Below are 20,000 nucleotides of genomic sequence, written 5' to 3'. Positions count from 1 at the left end.
ATGCTGTTACTACTTCTACAGTAGGTTTACTGTACCTACAGTGTTACACAACATACAAATACAACTGTGTATGAATCAAAATAGATATGCTTCATACTGTACTGTTTTCTATCACTCTCTGTTGTGTGGGAGGGAGTCAGCAAGGGAGGGAGCGAGGGAGGGAGGGAGGGAGGGAGGGGAGGGAGGGGAGGGAGGGAGCGAGGGAGGGAGGGAGGGAGGGGATGCATACTTATGATTGTTTGTTCTGCTGAATAATTGCTATTTATGCTGAATAATTGCAAAACCTAATAAACGTTTTAAAAATGTTTTTTTCTTTTAAAAAAAAGAACAAAACCATGTATGAGTCATAGATAGATGAATAGATATGCTTCATCCTGCCCCCCTGTTGAATAGCTTAGTGTTGTGCTAAATAAAGGTAGCTCCTTAAATTGTAGCAACTGTGCTGCTCTGAGCCTCGATGTCTCTCGGGGGGAGGAGGAGGGAGTTCCCCCTGATATTATCCCTAATTGCCTGTGTGGATGCAGCAGTGTGTTGTCTGGATCCCACACCCTTATTCTGCAGGAGCGGCGGAGCGGCTGTGTGTCGGTCTGATTCCTTCCTTTGTTCGGTGTTATTATCTGTGTGTGAATGACTTGAGGGATTTCTCCGTCCGCCCCGGCTCTGTGCTTTCATTTCCTCTGTGCCCTCTCTGCCTGCCTGCCTGTGTGTGTGTGTGTGTGTGTGCGTGTGTGTGTGTGTGTGTGTGTGTGTGCGCGTGTGTCTGTGTGTGTCTGTGTGTGTGTGTGCATGTGTCTGTGCGTGCGTGTGTGTGTATGTGTCTGTGTGTATGTGTGTGTGTGTGTGTGTGTTTGTGTGTTTTCCCAGACTCCAGCCGGAGCGTATGGCAGGGTGAGACGTGAGATTAATCACAGCCGATGGCTGCTATGAAATCTCATTACAGTCATCATTTGTACCAGTCTGCACTACGACTAGCCTCACTATATCTGCACTACTCCCTCTGCCTCCACAGACTAGCCTCTCTCTCCCTCTGCCTCGCACAGACTAGCCACCCTTATATCTGCACTACTTCCTCTGCCTCGCACAGACTAGCCTCTCTCTCTCTCTGCCTCGCACAGACTAGCCACACTTATATCTGCACTACTCCCTCTGCCTCGCAGACTAGCCACACTTATATCTGCCTTCTCTCTCTCTGTTCTCTCTCACTCTCTCTGCCTCGCACAGACTAGCCACACTTATATCTGCACTACATCCTCTGCCTCGCACAGACTAGCCTCTCTCTCCCTCTGCCTCGCACAGACTAGCCACACTATATCTGCCTTCTCTCCCTCTCTCTCTCTCTCTCTCTCTGCCTCGGCAAGACTAGCCACACTTATATCTGCCTGCTCTCTCTGCCTTCTCTCTCTCTGCCTTCTCTCTCTCCATTCTCTCTCTCTCTCTGCCTTCTCTCTCTCCATTCTCTCTCTCTCTGTATCTGCTAGACTCAGGAAGGGAGGACAGAGCATCTATATGTATGTGGGTCGTCTTCTTGTTATGAATGAAAACCAGATGAATCCCAACACAAAGTGACCTAAATATCAAATGCTCCTCCGTTGTAGTGTAGCGGTGAAAGGCCAGCGATGGTCTCCAGACGCACGTCAGTGCTGGAGGGTAGCTGAACGCACTGTGCCGTCCTGTTGACCACGCTGACGTCATACCGTCGGCATTCATCTTTCCTGCTACCCACTGTGTCATACTGCAGCTTTCTCTGCTTTGAACGCTCTGAACTGGACCTCTCCATCTGAACTGGACCTCTCCATGTGTTCTGTATCGTGCCATATACCCACGTTGTTCTTAATCATAGGAACAGGCCTGCTAGCCTGGCTCTGGGTCTGTGTGTGCTTTTGTGAAAGGGACACTTCACCACTGTCTAACCTCATATGCTGAAAATATCCCAATAAGAATAAATAAGAAAATAATAATAATCAAGATTTATTTTCTTAGGACCTTTTCGTCGTATGTTTTTGACTCCATCATTTAAACCACCACTGTTTTCACATCATGTAGACACTGGGGTGGCTGGAGATAGTGAATACAACGTGGTTATGACAACGATAGTCACAAACTTTTGGGCTAAAGCGCATCCAGATCTGGAGGCTAGGGTGTGTGCTGGTTGGTGTGTGCTGGTTGGCAGTGTTGGGGAGCAGTCCCACAACATATTAGCCCAACTAGTTGAACTACATTTTGCTTTAGTGTCGTTCAACTTCTCTTTGTAAACTAATTGGTAATTGAGTTAAATACATGGTCTACGTGGTTTCTGTCTCTCTCTACATGTTTTACGGCTGATCTGTGCATGATAGTGCTGCATTTTGACATAATTCTTATCGCATTTCCCCTGTTGAGGGGGACTTATTAAAGTGAAGTGCTCTTATTACACTTAACTCCTCCTACTGTCTCGACTCGCTCCAGGTCTGTTGTGTATAATGGAGAAGCGTTTCTGAAAGTACGGTACGGGTAGGATACAAATGCGTCCCGTACCGAGCCGTACCGGTCTGATCAATGGATAAGCGCCATCTGTCTCACTTGACATGTCACAGTTGACTAAGACACATAGATCTGGAGGCAGACTAGGGGTGTACTGGCTGCTAGGTGGGAAATGGGAGGACTCCGGTGTCTCACCTGGCATATCTGCGGTCTCCATAGCAGCAGCGTCGACAGACGATCAGGAGGACAGACAGCAGGACCACCGTCCCCCCCCCGAAGATGGACAGGAGCAACAACAGGAGGACGTAGCCATCCTTTTGGTCCGTCTCAAATGGTGGGACCCCCTGTGGCAACAGAGGAGAGAGAGAGGGGGGGGGGTCTGATGAGTAGGATGCACTGCAGACCGAACGTCTTAAATGGTAAATGGTAAATGGACTGCACTTATATAGCACTTTCCAAAGCGCTTTACAACGGCCTCTCATTCACCCATTCACACACACATTCACACACCAATGGCGGCAAGCTACAATGCAAGGCGCCGGCCCGCTCACTGGGAGCAATTTGGGGTTCAGTGTCTTGCCCAAGGACACTTCGACATGTGGCCAGCCGAGGGCTCGAACCGCCGATCTGCCAACCTTGCGATCATTAGACGGCGGCCCTACCTCCTGCGCCACAGCCGCCCCAGTTGTCTTGAGTTGTAGGGACGCGAGGGACCGAAAGTGACTGGCTTTGCGTGAGATCTGTTTAACCTTCGGAGCACTCGAAATGACCCACGAGAGGCTTGTGTTATAGGACTCTACTTCATTGTGATATAACAACGTTATAATCGATTAGCACATTCATGCAAATGCGTCTTACGTCCAGGACATCCAGGTGAAGGTTAGCTCGCTGTTTGACTAGGGTTTGAGATGGAACCTTAAAATACATCCACCCCCTCCATTTGTCTTCAGAGACATCTCTAATGGGGGTACGTTTAATTCCAATTCATTGTTGGAATCTATTGTTTCGGTAGAGGGTAGGTGGTGCCTACGCTGCCTGTGTGATGTGGCTGTGCGTAGTGAGTGGGCTCGGGGTGGGGGGGGGACCCAGGTGTGCCTATTGTTCAGGGGTTGAGACGTTAAGTGCGCTGCTCTAAGATCCCCAGAGAAAGAGGGAGAGAGAGAGAGAGAGATAGAGAGAGAGATAGAGGGTGAGACTGAGAGAGAGAGGTGAGAGAGACTTTGTAGAGAGACGGGAAAAACACAGAGCTTCCCACATGAACATCAAAGCCCTGAGAGGAGCCACTTGTAGCGAGGTACTGCTGGTTAATTGTTCCCCCGGTCCTCTTTTGTGAGGCCGAATATTCAGGTGAGAGAAGGGCAGGACGGGAAGTAAATGGAAAAAGGGCAACACTACGTGATGTTAGAATTATAAGGTTCTATCTCTATTTTTTGTCAATTTTTTTACATAATCTGATCCATTAGGTGTTTATTAATGCCTGTGTGGTGTTATTTTTTATTATTTAGTTAGTAATCAATAAAATACTAAGGTTCCATCTCACAAAACATAATGGAATGTAAAAACTTTGACGCTCAATATCTCTGAACTACCCTAAACGGAGATAGAACCTTATCATTCTAAGCTCACGACTATACTGTACCCTTCCTGTCGGTTGGAGTTTTTCCCATGCGAAAGCGGTCAATGTTATTCGAACTTCCCCCCGGAAGAACACCTTACTCTGCAGATGCATTGCCTTATCAATGACAGCATGCAGCTTAAAGCTCATTGATTTAGGCGCGCTGGTTTTGTGCACAGTGAATCTATAACCGCCACAGTGGCATGAATCAATCTGCGCCTCAGCCATTAACCTGGCTACACCTAGGAGACGGAGAGAGGGAAACTCTGGGGCTGACTGACTTAACAACGGATAGTAGATTTGAGTGTCTTTCTGTCTGACGATCACACTGTAGGTTTTAGTCAAAAGGAGGAGAAGGAGGGTGGGGGAACCATTGTGACAGTTGATGTCTAGTAAAGATCTGAAGAGAGGAGACAAAAGAAGCCTTGGTTTCCGTGCGCACCCTGTGTGCAGAATGCAATCCATAATCATCCATCTCTATATCCCTATCCCTGTCTGTGACGCTTTGAACCACCACTGAGCTTTATTCGTGTTCAGTGTGAAATTATATTAGGAGATTTTCTCTTTCAATTTTCACATTCAAATAATAACAATGTTCAACCTTGGAAAAATAGTTACTTACTTACAGTATCTCCACAACAGAGAAAATGATGCATCCTTAGGACATTTATATCTAAAAATATATCTATAAATATATTTCTATCTGTAAAAGCTGTCTGGTCAGTTGCTCTGGGTTCGGAAATATATCAGGAAGCATACATTAATTCAGTAATGTAAATTTAGTTTCATTACATTACAACATCAATATAGAAGACTCCTTCGTGACAAACACACATCCACCTTGTTAATACCATGTATTCATCCAGGATGGTGACCCTCCATGAATGGACTGCACTTATATAGCGCCTTTATCCGAAGCGCTTTTCAACGGCCTCTCATTCACCCATTCACACACACATTCACACACCAATGGCGGCAAGCTACCATGCAAGGCGCCAGCCCGCTCACTGGGAGCAATTTGGGGTTCAGTGTCTTGCCCAAGGACACTTCAACATGTGGCTAGCCGGGGCTTGAACCGCCGATCTGCCAACCTTGCGATCATTAGACGGCGGCCCTACCTCCTGAGCCACAGCCAGACTGTGAAGGGTCCTTGACCTACAGTAGCCTCGGCCAGGTCACCGTGTCTCTGGTGTAGCTCTCTGTGTCCAATTGAAAAAGCAACTGGATGAAGTGGCGTAGCACACAAAGGTGCATGCCTTATGTAACACGGTCTGGTGAAATGTCGTCAATTCTCAAGTTGCGCAAATGACCAATGACCTGTTTTTTTTTGCATATTACGAAAGTTGAAGTGTTGAAGAGCCCACTCGATAATAACAAACAACAGTTTTAGGATCACTAAATACTTTGTGAATTAGATTCACTGTATAGTCTGCTGTAGGCTACTGGTTAAGTGATACATGGCTTGTAAACAAATTTACGTTTTAGGATGTACGTGCAAAAGCAAGGACTGTGTGATCATCTAATTATGTGTTTTTAGCTTGTTGATGTTCTCTCAGCAAGTTAAAAACTTGTGATAAACATGCATTTAGAACATGTTCCTTGCTAGCTTTCTAGCTACGAGCAGCTGCTTTGTGTGTGTTTTCATTCAGAGCAAGTTCCTCTGGTATTTGGTTTGAGGAGAACCAACATTCAAATAAGCATATCTTCTTCAACTAGGATTAGGGTTTGGAAAGCTTACAATCTGCACTTTCATAATATGGAAAAAACAGAAAAATTACATTGCCCTACTTTACTAGACCCTGTCACATATCATCGCGTGGTCCCTGGTTTGATTCCGGCCGTCGACATATCCTGCATGTCATCCCCCCCCCCTCTCTCACCCATCCTTCCTGTCATTCTCTATCCCAATAAAGCAGAAATGCCCTAAAAACATATTTACCCCCCAAAAAAGCAAATCAACTGGACAGGCGTTTACAACAGCTGGCCATTGACAGCTGCCTGTAGGGGTCTATCAGGCACACAGCAGGTCACCCTTAATACACTGTCCAAACAAAACACTTCTTTCTCCAGACCAGAGGCAATTGCTTTACTTCAATCAAAACTACTGCTATTTCAAATCTCAAACCGCTATACAAACATCAGCCTACATTATGGATAACTTGTTATGTACAGAGATGTATTGTAGTAGACACAATCAATTGAACACCAGTGGCATGGTAACCAAGGTTACCTACTGCTGTACTGTGTGTCTGTCGACTCTGGAAAAAAGCTGTAGTTTAGCCCAAGTGTTAACGACCGCTGACACCGACGTCAGATTCTAATTCCTTTTAAAGGGGGGGAAATTAAACTTCAGAGATTAGATCTGGGATTGAATTATTTCAGGCCCAGACCAGGATGTTCTCTATTAACAAATCAGGCAGAATGAATAGGGCGGAGAGAGAGAGGGAGGGGGTGGAAGCACAGTCCTGCCAGTTAGCAGCCCACTCACACACACACACACACACACACACACACACACACACACACACACACACACGCATGCACACACACACACACACACACAGGAAGGATGGGAGGCCTGGCCTGGCTTGCTGGTGAGTGACTTACGGTGGAGTTGTCTGTCAGGTTGTTCCAGACGGTAGACTCATTGCTCATGGTCCAGGCGAGCGTGAACGTCCCCCTGAGAAACACACAACAGGAAGTCAGACTGCTGATGTACAGCCAACCACAGAACACACAACAGGCACATTTTGGACACCACTTCTCCCAACCACTGACAGACATACAACCGGGGGTAGAAACAACCTCCGTTTCATAACCGGTAAATGAAATGATGTGCAGAGTGAGTGGTCCAGTTTATAATCAAATATCACTCAGCAGCATAGGTCAACTGCAAGAATGGTCTGGAACATCAATGAACAATCTTCACCTCGCAAGAAGCTGGACCTGGTTATGGTTGCTTGGTATGGTAGCCTTGGTAGCTTTCAAACAGTATGTTTTCTACCAGAAAAGGCCCCTCCAGTATGTCACATACACTGAAATACTGTATCTGCAGGAGAAAGGAGTAACGAGACTGTAGCATAAAGCAGCAACAGAATTAGCTCGTGTTGAGCTAAGTCCCTGAGGAGACAGGCTGGCAGCCTAGAATCTCTGCTGTAAATCATCTATCCTCCCACCTCAAACCCCCTGATTCTCCCCCCTCCTCCTCCCACGCCGAACAGAGAGGCGCTTCCAACAGCTGAGGTCTGCCGCTACGCGTTCCCTCACACAGATCATAGCCATTAATACTGCTGCTGCAGCCTTCCACCCACACGCTGCTACACACCCACACACACACCGATGCAGATAACACACACATACTTACACACACACACACACACACACACACACACACATACACACATTCACGTCCACACACACGAGCGCAGATACACACGCACGCCGACACACACAGACACTGACAACAGAGACAGACATACACACATGCGCGCACACACACACACACACACGCACACACACATAACTCGCCTCCTCTGCAGGTCTGCTCACACAGCAGGGGGAGAGAGGGGAGCATCATGCCAGCAGCACCAACACCACCACCACCACCACGCAGTACGTACTCTCTCTGCCTCCCTGCCACTGCACCTATCCACCCAACAGCACCAAGCAGCGTCACAGCCATAGAGCAGCCCAGCCCAGCCCAGCCCAGCCTAGTGTCTTACCCTGATGGAAGGCTGTGCTGTACAGCAGCACTGGATGGATGTGGGTCTCTCTCTCTCTCTCTCTCTCTCTCTCTCTCTCTCTCTCTCTCTCTCTCTCTCTCTCTCTCTCTCTCTCTCTCTCTCTCTCTCTCTCTCTCTCTCTCTCTCCCTCTGCCTCTCTCAGTCAGTCCTCCTCAGCTCCCCTTGCTGCATTCTCCACCTGCCTCTCTCTGCCCACCCTCCCTGGCTGGACCAGCCTCCTCCTCTGGGCTGTCGTGTCTCTCTCTGGGCAGCGGGCGGCAACACAAACAAGGTGGCTGGCATTAAGTGCTAGTGCTTCATACTTCATACGTATACATGCAAGTGAGCTACACACGTTGCAAAGTGGCTTCCGAGTTAAAGGATATGTCCAAATAGTTTCCTCATAGGCAAGAGACAATACAGCAGTAGCAGCACGTGAATGATGTGTTGCGCATCACTGTACCGACTAAGTTCTCCCTAAAAAAATGCCATCATGACAAGATTTATATCATCATACACTGGAGGGAGACCGAATCCTCCTTTTTATAAATCCAAGGCAGTTTAATTAAACATCATAGTAAGAAGAATTGTTGCCTCCCATGATTCTATTTTTGCCCCAAGTATGATGAAATAAATCAACATAGTTTGAAAGTGTAATCCCTTGTTAAGGAGTGCTTACTGTACAGGCTGCGACTGTAAATACTGTCAAATCATATGTCAGCCAATATACCAACCACCTTAACAATTCACCATGCATGGCTATCTGGATACTGTAACATGTCTATTAATCATGCATTAGGCTACTACAGCATATTTATAATAGCAGGTTGCTGTTCTGTTGACTGTTATTGGGTTATGGTGGCGAAAAACTGAATTATGACTAGGGATCATTTTTTGCACGATTCATCTCCGTTGCTTTCTCTATCCCTCTCTCATGCATCGGATCTGGTGCATACAGCATTCCTCAGTGACTGAAGTCTAAACGTGGATGGAAGTAAGGGATATTAGCCCATGCATTATAATGTTATATTGGAAAGACATGGTCCTATATTGCTGGTGATATTTAATGATACATTTTTTAGTACCTAACGGTGGGAGAAGGAGTGTCCTTGGGATGAATAAATACCTTGGTCATCACAAAAGTGACTGAGCGCACGCTCAGAACAGCGGTCTGCCCTAATAATATTCTATTTATTATAGAGGGAAAAATAACGGTTCTGCTCTCTGCATGCATTCTACTAAAGCACTGTCTCTCCCAATTTTTCATAGATTTTTCATGCATAGATGTTTAAATTTGGACAACATGACATCATCAACTTCACACAAGATATTCAATAAAAAACAAGCGAATTAATAGAAATAGGACAAAAGGCGACTGATCTATCCGTACCATACCCCACAATGGCACAAGCTCTTATAATGATCAGTAAATGTAACCGATACGATAGTTAAGATAGTCAACACAAAACATGCATGTGAAAATCAAGATGCCACTCACCTAAATTAATACATAAGGTTCATGCAGGAATACTTAGGCAAAAGCCAGCCAATGACGCCAAACCCTTCGCCTCGAACACTTTAATTCGGATTTAAAAGCTAAAACTATTTATGAATGAAACCCCGACGCTTAGGACACACCCACCCACCCCGGTCAGAAACGCACCACGTGACGTCAGGAGTGACGTAACTAGTGATTGAAGAGGCTTGGGATGAGCGTCACTCACCGCCCTCTCTCTCTCTCGATTCAAGTATTTTTCGGGGAGACACGTGACGCTATGAATACTGGGAAATTAATAACACGGTGATGCCATTTAGATAAGGATAGTATGAAGAATTCCCTATGTTTAGATTCCTCTCTCTTTTTTTTAATTTTACAATATTTCTTATTCCAGTATAGAAGATGTCATGTACATTGAAAAAGGCATACATATTTTCAGTTTTTCTCCCTGCCCTCCACCCACCCCTCCCTCTCAAACATGTCTGCATACATATATACATATAGATTTGTCCATCTAGCCACACACACATATAAACAAATTACCAATTTTTCCAACAATTTAGTGAGTAGATAAAAACATTTGGTAGTAAAAAAACATTTAAAAAAAAAACGTTAAGTAAAGAAATAGATAAAAAAATAAATTATAAGAAATTATATATTTTTTTAATATATTCATACATACATACAGTACATACATAGATTCCTCTCTCTATCATGTTGCATCATACATTAGATTATTTATGGGTATTATAGGATATTATACTGTAGCCAGCAACTGAGAACCAAAGAGCCCAGTTTAGTCCATATGGCTCATTACAGCTCAATGATTCATTCAGTCTAAATGGGAAATAGTAGCTATTATAGCTCCTAGTAGGGCCAATGCACTGTAGTATTGTGGATATACTTAAGACACGTTTTGTAATTTGACATTTTGACATCATAGGCAGCAAACACCTAAAACTCTGCACAACTGATGTCGTCAATCTTAATTGAGTCACTTAACCCCATGTTATCAATAATCTCTTCTTGTCATCAACCATCTTTTTCACGACATTCTCACGGCGCCCCCCACTGGCAGCCATGTGAATGTCACATAAGGAGACATTAGGTTATTTTCTCACCATCTCAAATCTGGTCATTCTAATTCATTCTAATTAGTCTCTGCAGATTTTTTACAATTATTTAACCTTTATTTATACAGGTAAAAAACACATTGAGCCCCAAGGGCTCATTTTCAAGTGTGACCTGTTCACAGGCATACAACATCCACCACAAATTATACAATACAAAACCTGGCCTACATAGACTAAACTAAAACTACATAGTCTAAAACTAAAACTAGTCTAAAACAGTCTAAGATAATCTAAAACTTTCCGTCAATATATAGTCTAAAACTAAACTAAAACTACATAGCCTAAAACGAAAACTAGTCTAAAACAGTCTAAGATAATCTAAAACTAAACTAAAACTACAAAACCTAAAACTAGACAGCTAAAGAGCTACGGACAATAATATAATAATAATTATATAATTAATAATTAATAATAATAAGCCTATAATAAAGAAGGCGTCTAAAAAACTACATCTCCCACAGTGCACCACCCGAGCTCTCCAAAGTGCCTTCTGGGTAGGTTACCAATGCCCTTGTCAACCAACCCTATCAGGCGCACTCTCTCCTCTCACTCTCACTACCAGGGCTTTTAGGGGGTTCCGTAGCTCAACACACTCTTGCGTCTCTTTAAACCTCAATAAGGTTTATTTTCACACCAAAAAATGATGGCAGCAAGGTTCCTCCGTCGCTCCCTCCCCGTGTTGAGGCAAGTGAGGTGCTACGCGGAGCCTAGCTCGGGCGCAGCCGAGATGTCCTTCACCTTCGCCTCGCCGACGCAGGTACGGCGACACCGAGGCTTTTAGGGCCTAAGTTAGCTTAGTTAGCTAGCCTCCTCTACAACAGCGCCTGTTTGGTCTGAATTAAAAGATAGACCATAAGTATATATTTATGAGTATGCATGTTAGATGTAGACAGATGTGTTAGCAAGCTGTCAGTAGGTTTTAGTAGCATCATGCACGGGTGTTAAACATTCATGCCCTAGCTTAGCTAGCTAGCTAGTCAGCAGCAGTGGATGTGACTTGACCTGTCAAGCTAGCAGCTAGCCTGTCTGTCATTCAGGCTAGCCTGCCATTGAATGGAAATGAATCAGGGTATCCGCTGTGTCTTGACAAGTATTACAAGTTGATAAATCAATTTTGGGAAAATCAAGACCCTTAATAAGTATTAAGAAGTCTTATCACGATTTTATGAGGTCTTGAATTTTATAGGTATTTTTCTCAATTAGACTGTCCAAAGAGTTTGAGTCCTAAAAGCTTTTAGTAAAAGAATGTATTAGTTTATTAAAAAACAAAGATGAACCGGAGATTGTGTTGTATGATAGTGGTCTAGTCTATTGCAAACTAAAACTGTTAAGTTAAAGGTGTCACTGATGTAAACGGTTACAGCTCCAAGTGGCGGTGAGGTCTGGAAAAACATTGACAAGGTCTTTAAAAAGTCTTAGAAAGGTATTGAAATTAACCGCAAGATTCCTGTATATACCATGTGAATGAATGCCATTTGTGCCGGTGGATATACACAGGGGGTATTTTCATTCTCAAGTTCAAGTTTGGCATCTCAGCCATCATTTCCCAATTGATAATATGTGTTTGCAGGAAAGACGACCCCCAGCCAGCAACAGAGTTCATAGACTAAGCAAGCGTAGAACACAGGCCCCTGCAGAGTCTCTCTTCTGTCACCTTGGGATGAGGGTTAGAGGAAACAATAGGACAATCCTTCCCATCAGCTGTGTCTTAGTAACGCAATACTATTAGGCAGGGTGTTCTATATCATATATGGATCATGGATGTTGTTATAGCTAGCTAAATGCACTGACTTGTCTAGTGCAGCTTTGCTGGATCTATCCAGATTATGTTATATAGGCAACAGTACTAGCCCAAGTATTTGTAAACACTTGGGTTCAAGTCTACATAATGGCGTGGTTACTTCCTTGACAGAGGAAATGAATGTATGTGTATTGGTTGCTTGCTGTTCAACTTCTATTGGACAGTGATGGTGTGGAGTGGAGGATGGTGTTAAAGGCCCACGTAACATTGTTGCAGCCGACAGGCTTATGTTCAATGACAATATAGCATTTAACTTGTAGCCTATCTCTTTTACTCCTACACATGTAGGCTACATTACTTCAGAAACAGCTAGTGTAGAACTAATTGCGCACGTGTGTGTGTCCTGCTACAGGTGTTCTTCAACGCGGCCAGTGTGAAACAGATTGATGTGCCCACACTGACTGGTGCGTTCGGTATCCTGCCCCACCACGTACCCACCCTCCAGGTCCTCAGGCCTGGGGTCGTCACCGTGTTCAACGATGCCGGTGTCGGAGAGAAATACTTTGGTGAGATTTGACTCGTTGGTGCCCAACGTAGGTCAAATACTTGAGCTTGACCTTTTGATGTAGGATGTAACCTTGTAAAATGGAATAGTCCCAGAGATGCTAACTCTACACTAAATCAACACACTACACAAGTGTTTGACATGGCCTTTTACATTTGCCTCAGGTCTGGATGATACATTTTATATGGCTTGATAAATGTTGATAGAATAGAGGGCAGATTCTGAAGACCTTGTAGTGACTAGGGATGGGACGATTATCGTTTTTTTCGTTAATCGCGATAAAAACACCCGCGATAACTTAATCGTGGAGAATTTAATTATTTGAATAATCGTCATAATCGTATGTTATGAATAAACTGTGTTTAACAAATGTCTGGCGCTATTTTTCAGCCTAGTCTACATTACTTTTGCAGTCAAGTTAGCGACTGTTACTGTAATATAATTGCAATTCCTCACATGAGCCGCGCGCGAATATCCTCACAGAACTTGTCTCGCGCTATTGTTCAGCCTGCATGGGTAACGTTACTGTCAAGTCAGCCTTGTCAGTCAGTCACTAGGTAACTCTAGCCTACTCACCATGGCTGGTGAAGAACTTTAGACGGGATACTGTCATTGGCCTTCCTTGTTATTACCAGGCAGTGACAGTCTATGGCTGCAAAAGGCACGGTCGCCCCTAAGCTTTAGCAAATATATTGTGGTTTACTTAATACTGTTCAGCACTTGAGGTTACATTCAATGCATGACTTGTGCTATAGGCTAAATACAATTATTAAAGCGGCAAGTAGCAAGTGTGCGCATCAAAGGCATTAGGCACGTAACATCCATGCTGTATAAACACATGACAACCGTCCGTTATTTCCCGAACTTTGCCCGAACCCCCTGCGATGACCCGGGGAACAACGGTACGCTCCCAGCGGCTGCTATCTGACTGGCCGCGGGAGTGAGTGTTGAGGGAGAGAGGAGACGGCAACCCTCGCTCGCCATAGACTGTATCCCTACTCGTCTCTCCTGAGCTCGGTTGTAACGTGAACCGTGGAATACAGGATATGTTAGATGCTTTACAGTAATTCCCCAAATGACCAGAAAAGGAAGTTAGATTTGTCACTGGTTGCTTTTGACTAATTAAGTCGCCATGGGGCTCTGGAAGTTGGCAACACTGGGAGTGCGTTCTTTAAACTTCCTTGGGTACGTTATTGAAAGGTGCTGATTGGCCGAAAAGCAATTGCTCTTTCTTAACCCTTAGAGGGCTGGGGCTATTTGAGCAATTTTTGTCATACTTAGGATTTTGACCTCATATACCACATTAAGGACCCGGATTATGGCCAGAGATATGTGCCACTAGAATCTGAATTTGAATTACTGACTTAAAATGTCCTAAAAATACAACAAAATCTAAGTTAAAGTGATTACAGTGTGTTTTATTGGCATAAAAAATAAAAATAAATTGTTTTTTTTATTTTTTTTATTCTCGCGATAATATCGTGGATCGCGATTATTTTGCCCACGATAATCGTGACATGACATTTTCTAATCGTCCCAACCCTAGTAGTGACCTTGCATGTGAGAATGGATGTACCAGATATTGAAGCTGCTATTATCTGCCCAAGCTTGCTGATGAGTTATTACTTGATACGGTGTATCATAGGTCATGTTCTCACATGAAAGTCTGAATCAGGACCTGGAGCAAGTGGATGAGTTTGCAACATTGTTGCATAAATTATTTATCTGATTTGCGTTCTCATACCTTTATCTATAATTTTAATAATTTAAAATTATCTAAACTAAGTAACATACGCAATCGAAGCAACAGACGTGGTAGTTCATTGGTCAGAAAATTTGAAAATTGCCCTTTCGTCCCACTCTTATCCAGATCAACACGCATGCGCTGTTGTTTTCATATGGACAGCCTCGATGCATAGTTTATTTTTTTTATTTTTTATATATTTTATTTTCAGTTTTTCAGTTTTATACACAAGACAAACAAACTCACTAACAAACAAACAACAAGCTGCCAGGCATACATGTCTAGTATGATTTGGTTCCAACCAATTCCCAAAATGCAACATTTGTCAGGTATTACAAGGGTACAACTAAAGAGTAAAATAAAATAAAGAGAAGAAAAAAAAGAAAGAAATGAAAAAAAAGAGTACAGGCTTGCATCACTACAGGATATAATCAACATCGATGCGTCGTTTCTAACCAGAGCGAAACCACCCTTTTCAAGCGGAGCATCCGTTGGTTCTTTGCTCCGGGAGTTACATCGAATGTGCGTTCTCACAGCTCCAAGCGACGCAGAGCAAAGCAAATTTTATCTTAAACTCAGTTTCAAGTGAGGCAAATGTTCTAGTGAGAACACACCCATGGTTTACATCAATTCCTATCCGGTTACTTTGTCCATTAATGTGTCTGAGATGGACCATCCAGCAGGGGGCAGTCATGTTAGGGAATTGCAGAAATCAACGAAGGCATCAAAATGCAACAAACAACGGCATTTTAGTGTATATGAACTCAAGTATTTTTTGAGTGAATGTAATTCATTATAGATAGAGTGCATTCTATAGGTAAACAAACAACATTATGTCAACTTGGCATACACTAACCTGTGTGTGTGTGTGTGTGTGTGTGTTTCAGTGAGCAGTGGGTCCGTCACAGTCAACGCTGACTCCTCAGTGCAGCTGCTGGCTGAGGAGGCCGTCCCTCTGGACCAGTTGGACCTGGCTGTGAGTGTCACCTACATCTACCGTCTGCGCTGTGTATATAAGAGGGCTGCTATGTATTGGCTTTTTCTTTCCTTCTGAGCCACAATCATTGACTGTGTTGGTGGAGTATCCTCCCGATTCAATGATTACTCTGTTCCCTATGTCCTGTCAATTCTTTATTAACCGTTAGGCTTATGAAACTCAATGGGCGCTCTTTTGCTCTCCACTGCCACGTTCATGTTTAGTAACACTAACAAGGAACTGTGATAAGGCAGTTGGTTAACTTGCCAGCCAGCAAGTTCAAATCATGACATTTTTGAGACCCATTCGGTGATCTGCTCACATTTGCCTACCCTATCGTAAAAGAAGACATCCCACTCTCCTGCAGATGTTCACAGTGGTTAAGCCTGCACTTGTTGACATTGACGCTTGATTGACTGTTCAACGATCAGTAGCACAGCAACGGACACGATCAGTCGCACAGCAACGGACCTATGTCCCCCACCCCCCCCAAGTAGGTTAAGTTGCTGCAGTAAAAAGCCGTAGCTTTCCCTTTCAGACAGAACTAAAAGGCGTGACTGAAGTGCTACAGGAGCACAATTTCCCCTCTGTCTGAAAGAGGTATTAGTGTAAAATGTCTCCCAAGGTCATACTATGGTTTTCATCTCCCTCAGAATCAAAGCTTGTCCTCGCCTACTAGGCCTACCTGACCTATGCGTCAGGTATTAAGGACACTCCCCCTTTGACCTTATGAAGTCGGTGCCACTGTCTCTCTCCCCCGTCAAAGTTGACTTGGTAGCATCCGTCCGTGACTCTGAGAAACAATGCGCCAGAAACCCAGGCTGTTAATAAGGCAGGAAAGGTCAGTCACTGTTGAGTTCTAGCAGATGTGTCCAATCCCCACTGGGAGACCTTTAACTCCCAGCTATGTTTGGCATTTCTGCCCCGTAATCGCTACTGTGACAAATGGAGCTTTCTGGAGGGGAAAGAGGCAGCGTGAATCTGCTACGCTCCCCTCTTCCAGAGATGCATCCCTCTTCCCCTGACCTGGTTTTCACTCATTTTCGATTTTTTTTCTTATCCCTGGAATGTCTTATATTATGGGGATGAGTCTATAGCTTTTCCAACCCTCCCCCACTAATAACGATAGAGAACGAGTTGAGAGATAATCGCTGAATTCGCTGTGTCGCTGACATTGTGTGACCTCAGGTTTAGGCGTGAGCGTGTTTGTACTGTGAGTCAATATGTCCTCAGGTTTCGGTGGCAGTCAACAACCAGGGCCAGGCGATCCCGTGCCTCCCTCTGTACTGTGCCTCTGTTGGTTTCAGTTGACTATTTGCAGACCACAATGTTGTCTCGTGGCCTTTTACTGCCTGCTTGTCTAGGGGAAAAAGGGGGCATCACTGCATTGAATTAAACAGTAACTCTCTCCCTCTTCTCTCACTCGCTGTTTATGAATTATGAATTTCTCTCCCCTGTCCTCAGGCGGCCAAGGCTAACCTGGAGAAGGCCCAGTCTGAGATGGCGTCTGCGTCCAGCGAGGCGTCCAGGGCCGAGGTCCAGATCAGCATAGACGCCAACGAAGCCATCGTCAAGGCCCTTGAGTAACCCGTCTAACCTGCCTGGTACTGACTGACCTGTGACCTTAAGCCATGTGTACCGACCTCACCTTTAGCCATGTGTACTGACCTCACCTTTAGCCGTGTGTGATCATGCTTGTTCGAGACGCACAGATTCTGTGGTGTAATTACAGCAAATTGACAGGTTCCATTTATTTGGATCATAACTGCAAATGATGGGTTCAATTACCCTCCCTCACCCTACCAGGCATTGTGAAGACAGACGAACCTGTGTATCTCAAACTAGCACACTGTGTTGTAGTGGGGAGCAGAGGCGCTTTCATCCATGTAGTAGCTACGAGTACATTCTCTATGAGGCGGTGACAATCTGTTGCTTTCACCAATACCGATTCTCAAAGACAAAAAGAAATGACATATTTTGAGTATTTTAACCTGGTTTTATGCACGTCCCAAGGTATACCAAGTTAGGTTATATTTCAATAATTCAACGTTGAAACCAAATGACCTGTACTGTTTTGAGCATTGAATGACTATTTTCGGTGTTTGGAATGTGTATGAAACCGGATTACTTACAGTAATTCTGTTTTTTCCTCTGTTCTAGGTAGTGTGTTGTCTTGGTGTCAAGGAAATGATCCAACTTTGTCTCTTCTCCTGGCCCGGTCAAGTCAGTAACCGCAAGATGTCATGCTTGCTTTGTACAGTGGATGAAATTACCAATAAATTTATTTGGAGAAACTGCTCTTTTGTGTGTTATTTTATGTTTTTCCCCTGTCTGTCATGCAATGAGCTTATTTGTCAATTTTATTGAGAACATTTGACTTTTTGTAGAATATTTGTCCTTTTTTTAATGCCCTTGTGTTCTGCGTTGTACCACTTGGGGGCAGTACATGTCCCTGTAAAACCCTCCCACGGTGCAAGAGTTCTACATTTTCCGGTTCCTTTGTGGTTAAAAGGCTGTCATTGCCCTGAGAAGCTATTATATTTCAGACTTCATAAAACCGCTAATGTTACTTAGCGTTACGTTATATGTTATTTCAAGCTTTGTCATGTGAGATGAAAAGGACACATTCAAGATTTCTCTGTGTGTGTGTGTGTGTGGTGGGGGGCGGGGGTGGGGGGTTAAGAGATAAGCTGTTGGTGGTTTGCGAAGGTGTTACTCAATGTCCAAGACATGGATGTGGGAGACTGCGAACTGTCTTGCGGGCAGCTTTAAAGGTCTCCATCACTCCCTCTTTGTCCTTAGGCGTGAGCATGTTTGTACTGTGAGTCAATATGACCTCAGGTTTCGGTGGCAGTGCCAGGAAAACTGCCCAGTCAAACAGCCAGCCAGGCCTGTGGAAAAACGGCCCCTGGTTTCATAACCATAGGTTACATCTGAGCAGCACCACCACGCCAGAGCCTTAATCATGTGCCGACAGACTGGAGGCAGAACTGAAACCACAACCGGTTGAATGTCACAACTCTCTCCAGGAGCTGTTACAAGCTCTCAGCGGGCGCGTGCGGAGCCACAGAGGACCCTTAGCACCCTTCTGTCCACATTAAACTCTGTCATAACTGCACGATGATGACACTCGCTTAATTGGGGTTGAAAACGTAGCTGTTAAAGTCACTTAATAAACCAGGGTCTGATCTGTACACAACGGCAAGTTGAATGAAAAAAAAAGTGCTACACTCAGCTGGAGATGCACTAACTTGACTGCCACCATCTTAAAGAGTTTGATCTTGTCCAGGATCAGTCCCTATCCCCTTCACCCTGGACTTCCTCATCCTCCTACTTCATCCTGAGTAGATTTGAAAAGATTGGAAAGGTATGAAGTTAGTTCCACACTTGCTCAAATCTATCCAGTTCTTTGCAAGTCTCCAGGGGGTTCGGCTAGGGGGTTGATTCGGGAACAGAACCATAAGGTCCTAACTCAGGCTAACCCTTAGTCAAGGCCGGAGCATGGAGAATGAGGCAACAGAGTAGTATAGGCATTTACATACAGTTAATAATCTCCTTATATGGTTGTAAATAGTGGATACTCCGATCACCTGACTCACCTGACGACAACTCTAACTGGAATGACACAACAGCTAAGCTAGTTATCAGGGCACAAAGTTCCTCTGTTTATACGCATGATGTCTCTGTAGAAGGAAGCTACTGTTCTAGAACAACACGACATTTAACCCAGAGAGGCTAGACTAGACACAATGAAGAATACATCTCTCTGTGATTCACAAACTGTAGAAATACCCGTTTCTAATAATAAGATGCGATTATTCATGCCAGTTTCCATTAATAACATGGGATATTTTAGAAAAGCTCCACATCCTGCCCTCCCCCCCCCCCCCCTTCTCCCCCCTCATCTGTCTGTGCCTCTTTCATTCTTCTTCTTCTCCTTCTCCTCCTCTGTTGTGCCTCTTCCCTCCAGCTGCAGTCTGCCTCGGGGGCCTGGAAGGCAGATCGGTTCTTCTTCTACCCAGAGCAGAGAGGAGATGAAACAACCCTGTCACACCACCACTCACTTCTTCTTTTCTTTCAGTAGGAGATTTACGATCAGGATGTGTAGAAACCCATACCGCTCGCAGCTTCCCCCCCTGGCCCTCTCTTCGACTCCCCTTTTTTAGAAAGCTGAAGTCGAAGATTGCCCATGTGTTTTCCATGTGCTTAGGCCTTTTTCTCTTCACTTTTGTGCAGAGAGTCCGTAAATCAAACAGACCACTCTCAGGCAACTGGGCACGAGATACAAAGATACTGTTGTTGATGATGGGTATAACGACATACTCAATAGAATATCTATTTCGGGGTTTCTCTGAAGTTTCTCCAGTCGGAGACTGCGGCTTTAGAAGCCAGCCCAAAAAAAGGGCACAATCACTATTAGTTTGGGTAGAGACACTAACAGCAGCAGTAGCAACAACAACAATAGCAACAACGACAACCACAGCAACTACACATACAGTATATAATGTAATTTAGCTGACACTTTTATCCAAAGAGACTTACTTCA

The 20,000-nt window shown here is 44.4% G+C and overlaps 2 protein-coding genes across 2 annotated transcripts in view; one reads left to right on the top strand and one right to left on the bottom strand.

The window, feature by feature from the left end:
- Window positions 1–6,730, bottom strand: part of cbarpb (CACN subunit beta associated regulatory protein b) — a gene marked incomplete at both ends in the record, with an annotated part of 16,656 nt that extends 9,926 nt beyond the window's left edge. The window contains 2 exons of the mRNA XM_080536029.1: window positions 2,656–2,804; window positions 6,683–6,730. Coding sequence (XP_080392155.1) covers window positions 2,656–2,804; window positions 6,683–6,730 — 197 coding nt within the window. The remainder of the gene's footprint in view (window positions 1–2,655; window positions 2,805–6,682) is intronic.
- A 4,219-nt stretch (window positions 6,731–10,949) lies between these two features.
- Window positions 10,950–17,748, top strand: atp5f1d (ATP synthase F1 subunit delta). The gene is made up of 5 exons (XM_080537115.1): window positions 10,950–11,185; window positions 12,582–12,735; window positions 15,366–15,454; window positions 16,919–17,058; window positions 17,615–17,748. Exons 1-4 carry the CDS (start codon window positions 11,069–11,071, stop codon window positions 17,039–17,041), a joined length of 483 nt encoding a protein of 160 aa, XP_080393241.1. The 5' UTR covers window positions 10,950–11,068; the 3' UTR covers window positions 17,042–17,058; window positions 17,615–17,748.
- The last annotated feature ends 2,252 nt before the right edge of the window (window positions 17,749–20,000 follow it).

This window comes from Nansenia antarctica (assembly GCF_963989245.1).
Source record: "Nansenia antarctica genome assembly, chromosome: 7".
NCBI lineage: Eukaryota > Metazoa > Chordata > Actinopteri > Argentiniformes > Microstomatidae > Nansenia > Nansenia antarctica.
Note: the sequence above shows the minus strand (reverse complement) of the source record. Positions and strands in the feature narration are given on the sequence as shown.

What these genes read in the sequence shown, in the direction of transcription:
- atp5f1d (XM_080537115.1), top strand. Translation starts at nt 11,069, where the DNA reads ATGATGGCAGCAAGGTTCCTCCGTCGCTCCCTCCCCGTGTTGAGGCAA. An exon ending in CCTTCGCCTCGCCGACGCAG is followed by an intron (nt 11,186 to 12,581) that starts GTACGGCGACAC and finishes GTCCTGCTACAG; the next exon opens with GTGTTCTTCAACGCGGCCAG. An exon ending in TGGACCAGTTGGACCTGGCT is followed by an intron (nt 15,455 to 16,918) that starts GTGAGTGTCACC and finishes CCCTGTCCTCAG; the next exon opens with GCGGCCAAGGCTAACCTGGA.